Raw genomic sequence first — 17,936 nt, forward strand, 5'->3', positions numbered from 1 at the left:
GAATTGAATTTTGGACACATGACATCACAACTTAAATCTAACCTAATATTAACATCTTATGAGATGTGCCTGCTGGGCAATAATTAATACACTACAGAAGGTTATGTTTACACACATCCAACAAATTATATGTAAATTCATCAGCTTTTTACAGTGTAATACTCACTACTATTGAGTACTTTTAAAAGGGCTACTTTTTACTCTGAGTAATTTTTACAACAAATACTTATACTCTACTTGCACTACATTTTTAGGCAAGTAATGGTACGTTTACTTAGGTATGGTTTTTCAGTACTCTGAGTGTTGTGCTAGTTACTGAAAAATAGTAACTAGTTTAAGTTACTGGTTACTTCATTCAAAAAGTGAATTAGTTTATCAATCTATCTTACACCAAAAGTAATGTGTTACTGTTAAAAGTTATTTTTGAGTTACTTTTCCAAAGAACATTTTTAATTCTCCCATTAATGCCCTTAGAACGTCACTTCAGTGCTGCATGGAGAATACATGAACTTCACAGTTTTACTTTGCATTCTTACAGCTAAAACACAAGACAGACTTAAATAAAAAGAACTCATTTATTTAAGTCATACCAGCAGCACAAAAATATCACAAAGTGATAAACCGGCTGAATAATATATTCAGAAACAAAAAAGAAAAAACTTAAGTTGCTTCAGCATCAAAAAAGTTTGTATTTAACTCTTAAACATGTTCTTTCACAGCTTGAGTATGAAAACTAACAACAATATACAAACAAACACAAAACTTTTATAAAATAAATAAATTAAAGCAATCTAAATTATCATTCAGAATCAATTTGGTGAAACTCAGCACCAAAAAACGTTACGGTTACCAAAGTAACCCTTCGTTCCCCGAGGGGAGGAACGGAAATGCTATGTGGAAACCTCCACTATGGGGATTTCGTCAGAAACCAATCATCTGAAAGAGTATAAAAATGGGCCAATGAAATGCCAATGAGTTTGCGGCGTCAGCATGCACAGCTGGCATCATTGACAGTCAGTCATGCTATAAAGACGCAGCCAGTGCCATGCTCGACATCCTTTTCTAGCTGAAGAGACTTTCACGCTCAACAGCTAAGGGACAATCGTTGTGGCGAAGGAACATAGCATTTCCGTTCCCCCCCTTGGGGAACGAAGAGTTACTTTAGTAACCGTAACAAATCCCCTTTCGGATGGGGAACTCCAATGCTATGTGGAAACTTCCACTATGGGGAAATCTATGGAAAACGCCACAACGAAAGAACCTTACCGCGTCCCTGGCGAAGGGTGTGCCACGCAGTAGTGCGAGCGCACCTACAACACTGTGTCCAATGTGTCCCCTGGCCCTTACTTACCTTACCTGTTCAGGAACAGTTATATTTTTCGGGGAGTCGCAATAACCCAGTAAAATAGGTTTTAATACGACAGTACGTTGGGAAAGCTTTCAGTCCCGATAGGGAGGACGCTGCAGAGCTCACCTGCTACCCAGAGGGGAGACCTGGTGACAACCTATGGACTAGCCCAGAGATGAGGAGTCGGTGCATAAGGATGGTTGGTGGGGAGGGAAGACACGAGCCCGGCTAGAAGGGGGGACTAAACCGTGGTTGAGTGAGCATATGGGATCGCCAGCGGGGATCACGCATAGCAGGCACCTTTACCCAGAACACGGGCTGACCAGCGGGCATGCCAACAACGTAACGGGCCAACACCTGACTCCTCCACTGAGTCAGATGCTGGGGGCCTCGGAGGCACTCTGCAGGGTTCGCCAAATGGGGAACTAAACTGACAAAGCTGAAAAAGCGCATGTATCTCCGGGTTAGGGAGAACGGCACAGCAAGCTTGTTTCGACACCTCAACCGAATCGTTTCCTCAATCACCAAGGGTTACCTAATACCTTTGAGGAAACCGGCTCCACTCACAGAATGTAAACAATGCAAATGTATAGGGTGTCACCCAACCCGCAGCTCTACAAATATCTGTCAAAGAGGCGTCGCGTGCTAACGCCCAGGAGGATGCGACGCTCCGAGTGGAGTGCGCTCTCACCCCCAAGGGACAGGGCTCACCCTGGCTCTGATAAGCGAGGGAGATGGCATCCACTATCCAGTGGGCCAACCTCTGTTTAGATACGGCACTTCCCTTTTGCCCACCACCGTAACAGACAAAGAGCTGGTCAGAGGATCTAAAGCTCTAAATCATGATCTAAATCATGATGAGCGGAGATGGTGGCCACGTAAACCTTCAGTGTGGAGGGCGACAGCCTTCGCTCCAACCTGTCCTGAAGGAAAGAAAGCACAACACTGATCTGGCAAGATCGGGGGTCTTCTCGGCGAGAAGTGCACCACTCAGTGAATAGACTCCACTTCAGGGCGTAGGCATGCCTCGTAGAGGGTGCACTAGCCTGAGTGATGGTATTAACCACCGCCAATGGTAGGTTACCTAAGTCTTCCTCGTCGCGTCTATAGACCACACGTGGAGGTTCCACAGATCTGAGCGAGGGTGCCAAATGGTGTCCTGTCCCTGAGAGAGTAGGTCCTCTCTCAAAGGGACCTGCCAGGGGGGGGGGCCGTCGCGGGGAGTGAGAGTTCTGAAATCCAGGTCCGGTTGGGCCAGGAGACGCAACTAGCAAGACCTGCTCCTCGTCCTCCCTGACCTTGCACAGAAACTGCGCGAGTAGGCTCACTGGGGGAAACGCATACTTACACATGCCCCGAGACTCGGGGTGGAGTCGCCATTCTCCCGGGGGAGGAGCTGCCATGAGAGCCCGTTGGCCGCACGGTTGAGTCCATCTGGGGTGTGAATAGCAAGCAGCGACTTCAGCCGTGTATGACTCCAGAGGAGCAGACGGCGAGCGAGCTGAGACATGTGGCAGGAGCATATACCCCCCCATATGGATGGTATATGCTACCGCAGCCATGCTGTTCATCCTGACCAGCACGTGTTGCCCCCTCAGCACCGGTAAAAAGCGGCGCAGAGCGAGAAACACTGCCAACAGCTCTAGGCAGTTGATATGCCAATGCAGCTGGGTTCCCTTCCACAGGTCCGCAGCAGCATGCCCGCAACACACGGCCCCCCAACCCGTACTGGAGGCATCTGTCGAACTGACAACGTGCCTGGACGCCTGGCCGAGGGGCACTCCGGCCCGTAGGAAGGAGGGGTCCCTCCAGGGGGTGAGGGTGCGGCAACACAGCGCAGTGACAGTCACTCGGTGTGTGCCCGCGTGCCATGCGCGTCTGGGGACCCGATCGTGAAGCCAACGCTGTAGTGGTCTCATTTGGAGCAATCCGAGTGGCGCGGCTGCGGATGCCATATGCCCCAGGAGCCTCTGAAAATATTTCAGGGGGTCCACCTTTTCCTGTCGAACTCTCTCAGACAGTTCAGCATTAGCTCGGCGTGTTCTCGTGAGAGGCGCGCCTTCATGGTGATCGAGTCCAGCTCCAACCTGAGAAAGGAGATGCTCTGCACAGGGGCGAGCTTGCTCTTTTCTCGGTTCACCTAAAACCCCAACAGGCGGAGGATATTCAACTGCTCCAGAGAGTGGGCTAAAATCAGCCAGTCATCGAGATAATTAAGCATACGGATGCCCGAGAGCCGAAGGGGCGTGAGGGCACCCGCCGCGAGCTTGGTGAAAACCCGTGGAGACAGTGAAAGCCCGAAAGGGAGGGCCCATACTGCCATGCTCGACCTTCGAATGCAAACCGCAGTTTTGTGGCGTGGAAGTATGGAGACATGAAAATACACGTCCTTCTGGTCTATTGCTGCAAACCAATCCCAAGGACGAACGCATCGGGTGATGCGCATCTGCGTAAGCATTCTGAAGCGCAGCCTGTGAAGGCCGCGGTTCAAAACACGCAGATCTAGGATTGGCAATAGCCCACCGCTCTTTTTTGGGCACGATGAAGTACGGGCTGTAAAACCCACACTCCATCTCGGCTGGAGGAACCGGCTCGATTGCATCCTTCGCCAGGAGGACAGCAATCTCCTCTCGCAAGACAGGGGCGGACGCAGGGCTGACCCTGGTGAAATACACGCCCGTCTCATGGACGCTTCGCGGTCCGTTTACCGAACGGGCAGCGCTCGGTAGCGCTGGTTGGTGACCATAGCATGCATGCGTGAGCCTACTGTGCCCATCCAGGAAGAAGGGGATGGGGAGGCTTAGAAGGTCTTGCCTTCATCCTCCACATCACACCCCTCTAATCGGTCCAGCCGCGGGGCTGGGGGATAAACCATCTCCAGAGCCACGGCCGAAGCAGCCTGGGGAAGCACAGCCACAAAGCCTGCTTTTAGATTCGACGCCGCACTCATCATCCTGAAGGGAGTGAGCGGGTTCGAATCCTCAGCAGACCTTGACAGCCCACCCTCCAAGGACGGTGAGGATGGAGGCGCACGCAGACCGGGCTGAAAAAAAGTGCCCTCAAGACTGCGTGAGTTTACTGTGCACTTCCGGGAAGAAGGGGACGGGAGGCTTTGAAGGTCTTGCCTCCTTATATCCTCCGCATAACACCCCTCTAGTCGGTCAGGCCGCTGGGCTGGGGGATAAACTATCACCAGACCCACGGCCGAAGCAGCCCGAGAAAGCACAGCCATCATGTCTGCTTTTTAGATGCCAACGTCGTGCTCTCCACCCCGGAGGGAGGGAGCGAGCGGGTTCGCATTCTCATCAGACAATGACAGCCCATCCTCCGATGCAGCGATGGACATCTGACCCTCGGTGTCATCCTGTGAGAGAGCGACCATCCAAGGTTGGAGCGCTTCTCTTCACCTGAAGCTTGGGATGGAGCGCGTGGAGGAGCGAGAGGTCCGCAGCCCGACGACGGCAGATTTACTCCCACTATAACCCTCAGATCTGGCCGAGTGCCAACCGCAGTGCGGGTGACTACTGGGGTGGGTCGCTCTTTTACAAGAGCGAGCCGCGATCTTAAATGCGCAACAGACATGAGATCAGTGATGGCATGCACTGCCCACGAGCACCGCATTAACATGCTGGACCCCCAGACATGAAACGCTGTGCTCGTGCTCATCATTCAGAGACAGGAAACCACCGCATCCAAAAACGCACGGTTGGAGTGACGTCTTGAAAAAGACGCGCTGCATGACCATGTTGCTCTTTTAGGAAAGCTTTTTTACTATATACAAACCGCTCTTGGAGGACCGGACCCAAAGGATGCCAGGCAAGGGAGAAAAACCCATCTCGACCATCTGCCACTGCGTATACGCGCTCTGGACCAGGAGAAGCTGCTTCTCGATCTATCTCTGTAGACACAGGTTGGAGATACCCTCAAAGACTCTCTTAGAAGCTTCGTGAAAGGCTCTGAAAGCGAAAGGATGTCAAACATGGCACTGGCTGCGTCTTTATAGCATGACTGATTATCATTGATGGCAGCTGTGCACGCTGACGCCGCCAACTCATTGCCATTTCATTGGCCCGTTTTTATACTCTTTCAGATGATTGGTTTCTGACGAAATCCCCATAGTTGAAGTTTCCACATAGCATTGGAGTTCCCCATGCGAAGGGAAACTGCTATTATAGACAGCCATAAATTGGATGCATTTTAAACAAAACAAAAACATAATAGCTGCTCAAAAATGAAATCGATGAGCAATTTTCAAACTAACCACAAACCACGGTTGGGAAATCATACAAGTAGCCAATGACTATCAAAGTACAACATTGTTCAGTTAGATTGTGTTAATGTGAAGTCATACTTGCATGCTAATTTCGATCGAATATTCAAAGTGACATGGTAAACAATATAGAGACTTCTACATGAACGAATGTGCGAATATAAAACCAACTTTACCTCTCTCTTCCTTGCATGCATTCGGTCTCTCTCGCAAGCACACTCGGCCTCTCTTGCACACAAACGGTCTCTCTCATGCTCACACTTGGTGTACCTCGCGCATTCGGTGTCTGCTTTCGCTTGACTTTTGTGGCGTCTTCTTTATGGTGATTAGTTGGCATCCACCAATCTCACAGTGCATAGCCGCTGTAAACAGGAACATGTGGGCTAGACTGCAGCCAAAATTAATTATCTTAACAATTAAGTAACTGACAAATGCATCATATTGTAATGATAACGGAGTTATTATATTTAAAAAGTAATGCATTACTGTTTTAGTAACGGTCAAAAGTAATGCTGTTACTAACAGTTACAGTACAGTAAGTACAGGAAGTTTTAAAACCGTCCATTTCCGCTAACATTGAAGCGCAGCTGAGCGCAGATGACTCAACTGATCTTCACGGCTGCTTCGCGCTCCATTCTCTGTTATGTTTTTGCACTCGGTTTACTGCTCTTCACCCAAACACAGATACACGGAGACTGGAACACAAAGCAGCCGTGAAGATCAGTCAAGTCAAAGCAGATCGCTCGGCTCGTCTGTGTTTGTGCTCGGTAAACAGCAGAGGGTGAACTGATGACCTTCTCGGCCAATCACAAGCATTTCTGTTGAGCACGTAAACACAATGGCAAATCAGCGCTGTTTTATGAAAGCGATTAACCGTGCCTTAAATGTTAGTGGGAAATTGACGGTTTTTCTTTTAATTCAATATCGTGACAAGTCTAATACAGTGAAAGAATCAGTTCATTAACTTGAGTTTGATAAATGGCATCTAAAACGTGTGTTTAGGAAAGAGAACATTAGCTAACTAGTGCCATTTCCCTTAGCTGAAAATGAGGTCTGATATCCCTTTTTATTTTCACCATTCATTCAGATCGGACCTTCGGGTCACTCAGAAGGCGGTGAAATTATAAATTTGCGTCACTTTCTCTTCACTGATAAGATATACAGCCAAGTACACAACGTTCCTATGTAACTCCCAACGATGCTTCTGGGTTTCTTCCCACCGCAGCCTCGATTTCGCTTTTAAAAATGCTGGCCGCGTGAATTCAGTCTATAGAACAGCTTTTAATGAGTGAATTCTTCTTTTTCTTCTTATTTTTGAGATGGAGCTTACTTAATCAAACATTTGACACCAAATACAAATCAGCCACCAAACTTTTTTTTTTTATTGTTGTCTGGGCTCCTTTGTTCTGACAGTGATCTATTTGTGACAATATGAACTTGGCCATAAGTAGAAACACAAAACTAGATCAAATCTGAGATGTCACAGCAAAAAGTACTCAGCCAGGACTACATCAAAAACAAACCTACAACACAGCTTAGAGCCAAGATCGGCCTATAGCAAAAAATGCAACAGGTATACGGGCTGGTCTGAATATTTCAGAAACTGCTGATCTACTGAGATTTTCATGCACAAACATCTCAAGGGTTTACAGAGAATGGTCAGAAAAAGCGAAATTTTCCAGTGAGCGGCAGTTCTGTGGGCGCAAATGACTTGTTGATTCCAGAGGTCAGAGGAAAATGACCAGACTGAGCTGATAGAAAGGCAACAGCTACTCAAATAACCACTCGTTACAACCAAGGTATGCAGGAGAGCATCTCTGAACACACAACACGTCCAACCTTGAGGAGGATAGGCTACAGCAGCAGAACACCACACTGGGTGCCACTCCTGTCAGCTAAGAATAGATTGGAAAAACTTCCAAAAAAAACCTGGTCTGAGTCTTGATTTCTACTACGACCTTCGGGTGGTAGGGTCAGAGTTTGGCGTCAACAGCATAGAAACATGGATCCATCCTGCCCTGTATCAATGGTTCAGGCTGGTTGTGGTGGTGAAATGGTGGGCAGAAAGCGCAAATCATCTCGGATTGGTTTCTTGAACATGACAATGAATTCACTGTACTCAAATGGCCTCCACAGTCACCAGAACTCAATCCAATAGAGCACCTTTGGGATGTGGTGGAACGGGAGATTCGCATCATGGATGTGCAGACGACAAATCTGCAGCAACTGCGTGATGCTATCATGTCAATATGAAGCAAAATCTCTGAGGAATATTTCTAGTAACTTGTTGAATCTGTGCCATGAAGGTTTGAGGCAGTTCTGAAGGCAAAATGGGGTCCAACCCGGTACTAGTAATGTGTACCTAATAAAGTGGCCGGTGAGTGTAGGATGGATCTAATCTATTATAGAAAGTACAGTGATATCTATTGGAGGTTTCAGATGCAAGTCAGTGTAAAAGAATATTGTCTTGAATGCCCTAGTGGCAAGTAAATACAGCAAGGTATGGTGGAGCTAAAATGTGGAAATTGGATCACAATGGCTAAAATGTAGCACCCCTCCTTTAGCTAGTTCATAACATCACTCCCTCAGAGTATTTTGGTTGGCTAAAATAGTGTCTTTACAGTTTGGGCTTGTCACAAGGTCAAGTTGAATTTTTCTAATTTACAGTATACCTGTCAAACAGTAGGGGCATAGGTGACACGGTGGCTCAGTGGTTAGCACTGACGCCTCACAGCAAGAAGGTCGCTGGTTTGAGCCCCAGCTAGGCCAGATTTTGTGTGGCATTTGCAAGTTTTTCCCTTGTTTGTGTGGGTATCCTCTGGGTACTCCGGTTTCCCCCATAGTCCAAAGACATGAGCTATAGGTGAATTGAATAAACTAAATTGACCATAGGGTATGAGTGTGAATGAGTGTGTATGGATGTTTCCCACTACTGGGTTGCAGATGGAAGGGCATCTAAACATATGCTGGATAATTTGGAGGTTAATTTTACTGTGGTGATGAATAAAGAGACTAAGCTAAAATAAAATGAAATGGACAGTAGAGGCATTTTATTTATGTTCTTTTAAAAACAATCAATCACAAAACATTTATGCTGCACAAACCAAATCACTTAGTGCTTCTTAATGTTGTTCAAAACAATATCTAAAATTCGTTGAATGTGCTTGATTCAAATTTAGTAAGGAATAAAGCCAACAAAAAAAAGACTGCCGTTGCAAGTAATGAATGACAGACAAGTGCAGAGTTTCTAGAGATGTGCTGATTATACAACAATGCGCTGTCTATTTTTGTTTGAAATTAAACTCTATTAATGTTATGCCATCATCTGTGAATATTTGTTTTCCACAGGTACGATACCCCTCACACTTCAGCTCAGACTTGAAGGATCTTTTGCGCAATCTACTGCAGGTAGACCTCACAAAGCGCTTTGGAAATTTGAAAAACGGAGTCAGTGACATTAAAAACCACAGATGGTTCGCTTCCACAGAATGGATTGCAATCTATGAGAAGAAGGTGTGGCTTCCTATTAGTTTTTAACTAATAGTTTTTAAATGCCTCTTAAATGCTTTTTCACTACTGTAATAAAGGGTATATTTTAAGTATTAATACTGTATAATAATTTTATTTAGGAAACTTTTAAAGCAGTGTGCATTTTACACCACTACATCTCCTAAATGAAGTCGGGTAAAAGGTTATCTTGAACAGGAGAAACTGTCACCTGCTCAGAGACAAGATAGTGGTGTTTAATCAAAAAAAGTTGGATTGTATCAGTTATCCTTTTAAATTAGTTCACAAACTGCACTGAACAAGTATCACTCACTGATTCAAATGATCCATTCAGAGTCTGTTTGCGGTAAATGGTACACTTATTAAAATGATTTGATCAGAGTTAGTATCCAGTAAACAACTCACTGATTCATCTGATTCGATCAGAGTTGGTCTCCAGTAAATAAATCAGATTCAGATTTACGCTGTGTTCCATTTGGAAGGGCTCATCACAATGCCCTTATCCCTTCTAAGGGTTTACTCACTGTAGTGATAATGAGTTATAATATCATACAATAACAAATATACAAATTATAACAATAAAAATTCAATACCCTTTAAGCATATCTTTTTTTTTTTGTCAATTTCAATGGAAATGAGGTCAGAACAATTGTACTTCCCGAACATTATATAAACATAAAATACAGAAAAAACATACATGATTGTTGGTATAATCTTTAAAAAAAATTTTTAAATCACAAACACTAACATTGTATCATTTTAACTTTAATTTTGAGGTTTTTGTTGTATAGATTGCACAACAAACTGTATCTACAGCTTCCTCGTCACTCCGATGATATGTTTTATATATATATATATATATATATATATATATATATATATATATATATATATATATATATATATATATATACCTACATTCATACAGTTGAAGTCAGCATTATTAGCCCTGCTAAATTATTATTCCCCTTGTTTATTTTTTCCCCCAATTTCTGTTTAACGGAGAGAAAAAATTTTTAACACATTTTTAAGCATAATCGTTTTAATAACTCATTTCTAATAACTGATTTATTTCATCTTTGCCATGAGGACAGTACATAATATTTGACAAGAAGACCCTTCTATACAGCTTACAGTGACATTTAAAGGCTTAACTAGATTATGTTAACTAGGCAGGTTAGGGTAATTAGGCAAGTTACTGTATAATGATAATTTGTTCTGTAGACAATCAAAAAAAATGAACTTAGGGGCTAATAATTTTGACCTTATAAATATTTTAAAATATTTTAAAAAGACAAAAAAATTCAAAGGGTGGCTAATAATTCTAACTTCAACTGTATATATATATATATATATATATATATATATATATATATATATATATAGATAGATAGATAGATAGATAGATAGATAGATAGATAGATAGATAGATAGATAGATAGATAGATAGTTCAATCAACATTACTAGAGATTTACTTTCGGTAGCAGATTTTGAACCCATTGTCCATCCTAATGCACAGATGTATTTGAAAAAATCTTGATCTAAAGCTTGCAATGTTACAAAAAAAAATTAAACTTTAATTAGTAAGTGCAATCCCTCTTTTTTTACATATAATCTATAAAATATTGCCAAACATATCAATAAATCTGAATAAAAACATTGTAAATGTGGCTTACGTGAGTGTATTTTTTATTTTTTTTTCCAAATTACAACATGCCAAGTCTTACAGCCATTTGATTGAATGACAATCGTCCACTCTAATGGCTGCTGGCTTTAAATAAAATGAAATGTTCAGGAACCACAATAAACATGATTTTTGGGCTGACGTGATGTCCATTGTGATAAATGAACCATGTACATAATTTAAATAAGTGAACTTAAGACTTCTAAGTTACAACAGAATCACTTAAATTACTTAAATACAACATTTCACTTTTAAAGGTTGATTTATACTTCTGTGTCGAGTGATCCATGGTGCCTGCCTTGTGCGTAACTGTGCATTTATACTTCTGCATGCTGTTTGTGTTGCTCTGCAATAAAACTTCAGAAACACTAGCTGGCAGTAGGTTATTATGTTCCTATAAGTTGAATTTTATCTCGTTTTTTTTTTTTTTTTTTCTAAACTCTACCTAAATGTACAAGTAGCTCAAACTCGCTTGTTCAGGCGAACTGGCAGATGTGCAACAACTTTAACCATAAGGTAAGCACAAAACGGCAATCTTTGCATTGTCACGTGACAGTATATACATTTTAAACAAAATCTGATTAATTTACACAATTTAAATAAAACATTTAATTTCAGTTAGCATTTAACAATAAAACAAACAAACAAAGGGTTAAATTAAATTTGAATTGACAATCTCTAAACTATCCCCATCACTCACCCTCTCTTTGGCCCACAGGCCCTAGTTTGGGCATCTATGATCTAGAGCTACTTCACGGGACTTGCTCCACACTTGCTCCAACTGGTTCGCTCAGCTCTCTGTCCCACCCACACTGATTACAACTGCCAAGCCGACCAATCACAGAGTTTGTGCCACGTGTCGTTGTGACGTGTAGTTAAATTTTTTGAGAGGTTTGTGTCAGCGTCGGCGTCAACCATGGCTATGCGACCACGAGAAGGCTGTGCTGGAGCATACATGTGCACTTGATATATGTATGATATAAATCAGCCTTAAAGCTGATTTATGTGCCTGCATTGCGCGTAGTCATCCATTTATACTTCTGTGTGTTGTTTCTGTAGCTCTGCAATAACAATTCCGAAATGCTAGCTGGCAGTTGGTTTTGATGTTCCTCTGTGTCAAGTTTCTATGCGGGTATTTAGTTTTTTCTGAATGCAAGTAACTAAAACTCTCATTCAGAGGCGGGAACCGGCGGACATGCAACAACTTTTAATCATTAGGTAAACATCATAAGGTGACCACGAAATAAAAGTTTCCATCTGCAGTTTCCATCGCAGCTCTCTGCACCGCCCGCAATCGTCATCGGTACCAAGCTGACCAATCACATCGCATTGTTGCGAGGTGCATTTTGTGAGGTGGACATCAGCGTCAGTTTGTAAAAGTAATCGTTTTTACAGTGTAATTTGTGCACTCCACCATCACTGATACATATTATTTGTATTTCTTTCAGGTAGATGCACCCATCATACCAAAGTGCAGAGGGCCTGGCGACACGAGTAACTTTGACGAATATGACGAAGAAGTCATACGGGTATCTGTGACAGAGAAATGTACAAAAGAATTCTTGGACTTCTAGAGTCACTGTATAAGCTTAAAAGGGAGTTCCTACAGTTTCTTTGTTTTGTTTTGCAAAAAAATAAATAAATAAATAAATGAATAAAAACCACATTCGTAGGTGAATCCAAGAACATCGCTTTGTACATGGCTTCATTCAAGAAGACTTAAGCAGTGATCTGACTAGAAATACATTGATTTAGTCTACTGCATTAATAAAGATCCCATTCATGTTTTTGTTTTTTGTTTGTCTGTTTGTTTGGAAGCAATTCTGGTGAAATTTTGAAATTTTAATATTATTTTCCTTATGTCCTTTTTTAGTTTTATACCAATTAATTTATAAAACGAATATGCTATTTTTAATGGTTCTGAAGTGTTTTATTTTATGTAATAGCTTTTGCAGTTACAATACAAAATTACATGTTCAGTATGGTAGGTGAAGCTCAATTATCCATTACATATGACATATGTGTGTGTTCAGGTAAAAATATAAATGTAAAATGTAAAAATATAAAATATTTTCAATGCTTTTTTCACTCCTGAGGAAACACAGATCTTGTAAAACAATGGTAAAAATAAATCAATTACAAATCACCCTGATATTTAATTTGATGTCTTGATTTGCCCTGAAATTGTGATGAAGAGATGAGCATCGGCAAATGGGTATTTGTCTTCTTATGGCCCATATGAATAGATTTATTATTAGATATGTATTATAGCTGCTACAGAGATTATACTGTACAATTTTGAGAAAGATTATTTTGAACATGAATAAAATAAAATAATTGACCTTGCTTTGTAACATCCACCTGTCATTGTGTACTTTTGCATGTCTCCGTTTGTTTGAAGGATATTACTGTGCTGTTTAAAGGGATAGTTATCTCACTATTTATTCACCCTGAAGTGAAACTTTTATGAGATTAAGAATATAGAAAACCATTGACTTCCGTGTTTGTTTTTCCTACTATGGAAGTTGACGGATACAGATTTATAGCTTTCTTCAAATATATTTTCTGTTGAGCAGAAGAACAAAACTCATGATGTTTGAAACCAATTTAGGCAGTGTAAATTTTAATTTTTTTGTGTGAACTATCCCTTTAAATTAAATCTTAGTATACTCCACCTGGGTCAAAGATAAACTGAATGCTTTTAACTTTATTTTATGATGATGATGAAGTCTTTAATTTTCACATACACTTTTTCATATAGCGAAATTGGGCGTGGATGAGTAGTGATAGTCTATCTAGCTGGGGCTTTGAGCCCCATCATTTTTTTCATCAAACCCATTTTTTTCATCAATCGCCGATACCCCAGGGCTCTGCCTAAGCCCATTAGCAGAGACCCTGTTATCAAAGTTCCAAATAGATAGATATATTCAATATCTTCCTGGGACAGAGCAGCCAGACGACATGCCACTTCTCCCATCCGTCCATTATTTAGCCAGAGGTGAACATCCCAGCAGGACAGTTGGGTTCCCCCAAACCCAGACTTTTCATCAAGAAGATGGTGTCAGTTGCATTCAGAGATCAGTTGATCAAATAGATACAGTAATTCCTTATTTGTTTGGAGAGCAGGGCAAGGAGGGCCACAGAGATAGAATAAGACGAGACAAGAGGAGCCAGGAGAGATATTGAGGGAGAGGAAAAAAGTGCAGAAGACACCAGGTAAAAGGTCATTCAATGTAGCAAGTTTAGATTCACTAGTTAACATACTGACAAATTCTGGTCAGGCATGTTTAGAACAAGAATCACTGATTACGTATTAAAAGATTCTGTTTGAGGGCCGGCCGCATCCAGGAGGAGCAGCGTCAGTGCTTAGGGTCGCTGGAACTGGTGGAAACCCGCTACTGCAACACGCTACCAGGAAGCAGTAGCTCTTCGTAACATCTCGGCAAGGAGTGTTGCGGAAGCTCTGTTTCGTATAATCTCCCGGGGCACTCCTTTCATGTCACGCACCATGCACAAGCTATACGGATTGTTGTGCATTAAATTGATTTGCACCAGCGTCTATCACCCACAAACGGATTGACTGGTGGAATGATTTAAGTTCGTACATGATCTGTAAGTTCGTCCAAGAGGATGCGAAACATTGGGATAAGTGGTTGGAGCCCTTGTTATTTGCTGTGCAGGAGGTTCCGAAAGCCTCCACGGGATTTTCCCCCCTCGAGCGACTGTATGGCAGGCAGCCCCAAGGGGTGCTGGATGTCATTAGAGAAGCTTGGGAGGATGAGCCTTCAAACAGTAAAAATGAAATTCAATATATTCTGGACCTTAGAGAAAAACTCCACAAACTGGGGCGGCTCTCTTCGGAGAATTTGCTCCAGGGCCAGAATGACCAATGCCGGCGATATGACTAGGGCACTAAACTGCGTAAATTTTCACAGGGAGATGAAGTCCTTTTACTTCTACCCACTTACAGCTCTAAATTACTCCCCAAGTGGCAAGGGCCGTTTGTGGTCACATGACGAGTCAGCGATCTTGATTACAAGGTGGTTCGTTCGTACAGGGCAGATTCACTTCAGATCTATCACGTTAATCTGCTGAAGCAGTGGAGGGAGCCAGAGGAGGTGATGCTGGCTATGTTTGTTACTAACGAGGATTACCGGGGCCAGAAAGCACCGGCCGGCAATCATCTCTCAGCGAGCCAGTTCATCGCCATCCGGCACCTCCAACGTGAATACTCTGATGTGTGCTCATCCCTGCCCGGTCGTACTAACTTAATTCAGCACCTTATCGAGACCGAACCGAGTAGAAGAATCCCACAGTGACTGGGCCAGCCCTATCGTCTTGGTACCTAAGACTGATGGCACGGTCTGGTTCTGTGTGGATTACAGAAAAGTAAAGGATGTGTTGAAATTCGGCACATATCCAATGCTGCGTATTGACGAGTTGCTCGACCAGTTAGGCGCTGCTCGATATTATTTGAAATTGGATTTGACAAAGGGATATTGGATATTATTCTTAACTACAACATCCCCCGAAAAAAACAGCCTCATGATGCCGCTTGGATTACACTAATTTGTGACACTTCCGTTCGGGCTGTTCGGGGGCACCGGCTACGCTTCAGCGTCTGATGGACAAAATACTCAGCCCTTACTCAGCATATTGCCGACTCGAAGAAGTGCGCAATTGGACGAGTAGAGGAAGGGGTATTTAGACTTTCACTTGGGTCACGGGCAGGTGCAACCCCAAGTTTACAAGACTGCAGCAATTGCAACCTGTGCGAGACCTAAGACCAAAAAAGAAGGTGAGAGTTTTTGGGACTGGCAGGATATTATAGGCTGTCACAAAACTTAGACAGAGAGGATCCAAAACACCTGTGTGGACACCCTGTGTGACCAACGCTTGGATAGGCGCGACTGGTGGTGGTCATCTGTTCTTCTTGCCTGTCCATGCATAGTGGTGGCTTGCGAGACAAACTCAGCCAGGCCGGGGATACTCGCTGGGTCCATTATTGATCAGTCCGTTCTGTCACGAAACGTAGACAGAGAGGATCCAAAGCAAGTATTTAATAATGAACAAAGGAAGAAGTATCAAAGGATACCACAGGATGGTTCTGGTGACAAGAAAGCACAAAACAAAAGAAAGTCACAGTCACCACGAAGACATCAACGGACAGCGAGGGAATCTGGGGAACAATAGATAGGAACAAGGACAAACAACGGACTGATAACCAGCAGTAACCACAGGCTGAAATATATAGTCAGCAAACAAGGATCAGCTGGAGGATGATTTAGTCAGCTGATAGAAAGCAACGCCGTCACACAAAAGGTAAACAAATCACACACCCTCGCACCACAACAACACACAAGGCATGACACATAACATACAAGAAAGAACACACAAAGCCATCAACCGTTGACAGTTACCCCCTCTCCTAGGAGCGCCTCCTGGCGCTCCCAGAAGAGCTTACCTGGCGATTGTAATCATCGATGAGAGAATGATCCAATATGTCCCTTGCAGGAACCCAACTCCTCTCCTCTGGACCGTAACCTTCCCAGTCCACCAAGCACTGGAATCCTTGTCCCCTCCATCTAGAGCCCAGAATGCGCTTAACCGAATAAGCCGTCTCCCCATCTACGAGACGCGGCGGGGGGGGGGGAACTGGAGTAGGCGGATTTATGGCCGTATGAAAAACGGGCTTCAATTTAGAAACATGATATACGGATGGATTTCCTGTAACGCTGGAGGAAGTTTGAGGCGGACTGCCACCGGACTAATGATCTTGATGACAGAAAAATGAGCCAATGAATTTGGGTGCAAGTTTATTACCTACGTGCAGAGAGGGATTATTTCTAGATGAAAGCCACGCTTTTTGACCGACGACGTAAACGGGAGGCTTAGACCGGTGGCGATCGGCTTTAGCCTTGGTGCGCGAACACACTTGAAGGAGGGTCTGTATGGCCCTGTTTCAAGTGCGTTGACCCTCTGGACAAAAAGCGTGGGCGGAGGGAACCACGACTTCAGATTCAGACTGTGAAATGCAGGTGGCTGGTACCCTAGACTACATTCAAATGGAGAGAGGCCCGTGGCAGACACTGGTCAAGAGTTATGTGCGTACTCCACCCATGAGAGCTCCTGGCTCCAGGAGGATGGATTCTGAGACACTAAACATCGTAACATATGTTCAAGATCCTGGTTGGCTCTCTCTGTCTGACCATTACTCTGAGGGTGGAAACCAGAAGAAAGACTAATAGTCACCCCCAGTAAATGACAAAACTCTCTCCAAAATTTAGAGATGAACTGAGGCCCCCTGTCAGAAACCACATCTGTCGGGAGGCCATGGATACAAAAGACATGATCAATGAACAGCAAGCCGCTGTCTCTCTGGCTGATGGTAATTTGGGCAGAGGGATGAAGTAAGTGGCTTTCGAAAACCGGTCCACTATGGTCAAAATCACTGTATTCCCGTTGGAGGAGGGAAGACCAGTGACGAAATCTAGCGCAATATGGGACCAGGGTCTCGACGGCACTGACAGCGGCTGAAGGAGTCCAGCGGGAGGACGATTGGAAGTCTTAGAAACAGCGCAAACTGAGCAAGCCAATACAAAATCCCTTATGTCACGAGCCATAACTGGCCACTAGAATCGTTGTTTAATTAGAGACAAGGTGCGACTCACCCCCGGATGACAGGACAACTTGGAAGAGTGACCCCAACGGATGACATCAGACCGTAATTCCTCTGGCACAAATAAATGACTCGGTGGGCATCCAGGTGGAGGCGTTACCCCTTCTAAGGCTATGCGGACCCTCGACTCGATCTCAAAGGTGACAGCAGAGATAAAAAGTCTGCGTGGCACGATGGATTCAGGAGGTGATGCATGCTCGGAGTGATCAAAAAGTCGAGACAGTGCGTCAGGCTAACATTCTTAGAACCTGGTTGGTACGAGATGGAAAAATCGAAACGTCCGAAAAGTGATGCCCACCTTGCCTGCCTAGAATTCAATCTTTTGGCGGATTGGATATACTCCAGATTTTTATGATTGGTCCAAACGATAAAGGGAACCCCCGAACCTCTAGCCAATGACGCCACTCTTCCAACGCAGCTTGACAGCCAGAAGCTCTCTATTACCAA

General features: G+C 43.7%; 1 protein-coding gene across 2 annotated transcripts in view; it reads left to right on the plus strand.

The window, feature by feature from the left end:
* prkacba (protein kinase, cAMP-dependent, catalytic, beta a) overlaps nt 1-13,150 on the plus strand; it is a 35,608-nt gene extending 22,458 nt beyond the window's left edge. Inside the window, exons 9-10 of one of the 2 annotated variants that reach the window (XM_056468580.1) lie at nt 8,967-9,131; nt 12,259-13,150. In XM_056468580.1, coding sequence (XP_056324555.1) covers nt 8,967-9,131; nt 12,259-12,384 — 291 coding nt within the window. In that variant the 3' untranslated portion in view covers nt 12,385-13,150. The remainder of the gene's footprint in view (nt 1-8,966; nt 9,132-12,258) is intronic. The other variant, XM_056468581.1, reaches the window with a different exon arrangement.
* The last annotated feature ends 4,786 nt before the right edge of the window (nt 13,151-17,936 follow it).

The sequence above is a fragment of the Danio aesculapii genome, chromosome 11 (assembly GCF_903798145.1).
Source record: "Danio aesculapii chromosome 11, fDanAes4.1, whole genome shotgun sequence".
In the NCBI taxonomy this organism is placed as follows: Eukaryota; Metazoa; Chordata; class Actinopteri; order Cypriniformes; family Danionidae; genus Danio; species Danio aesculapii.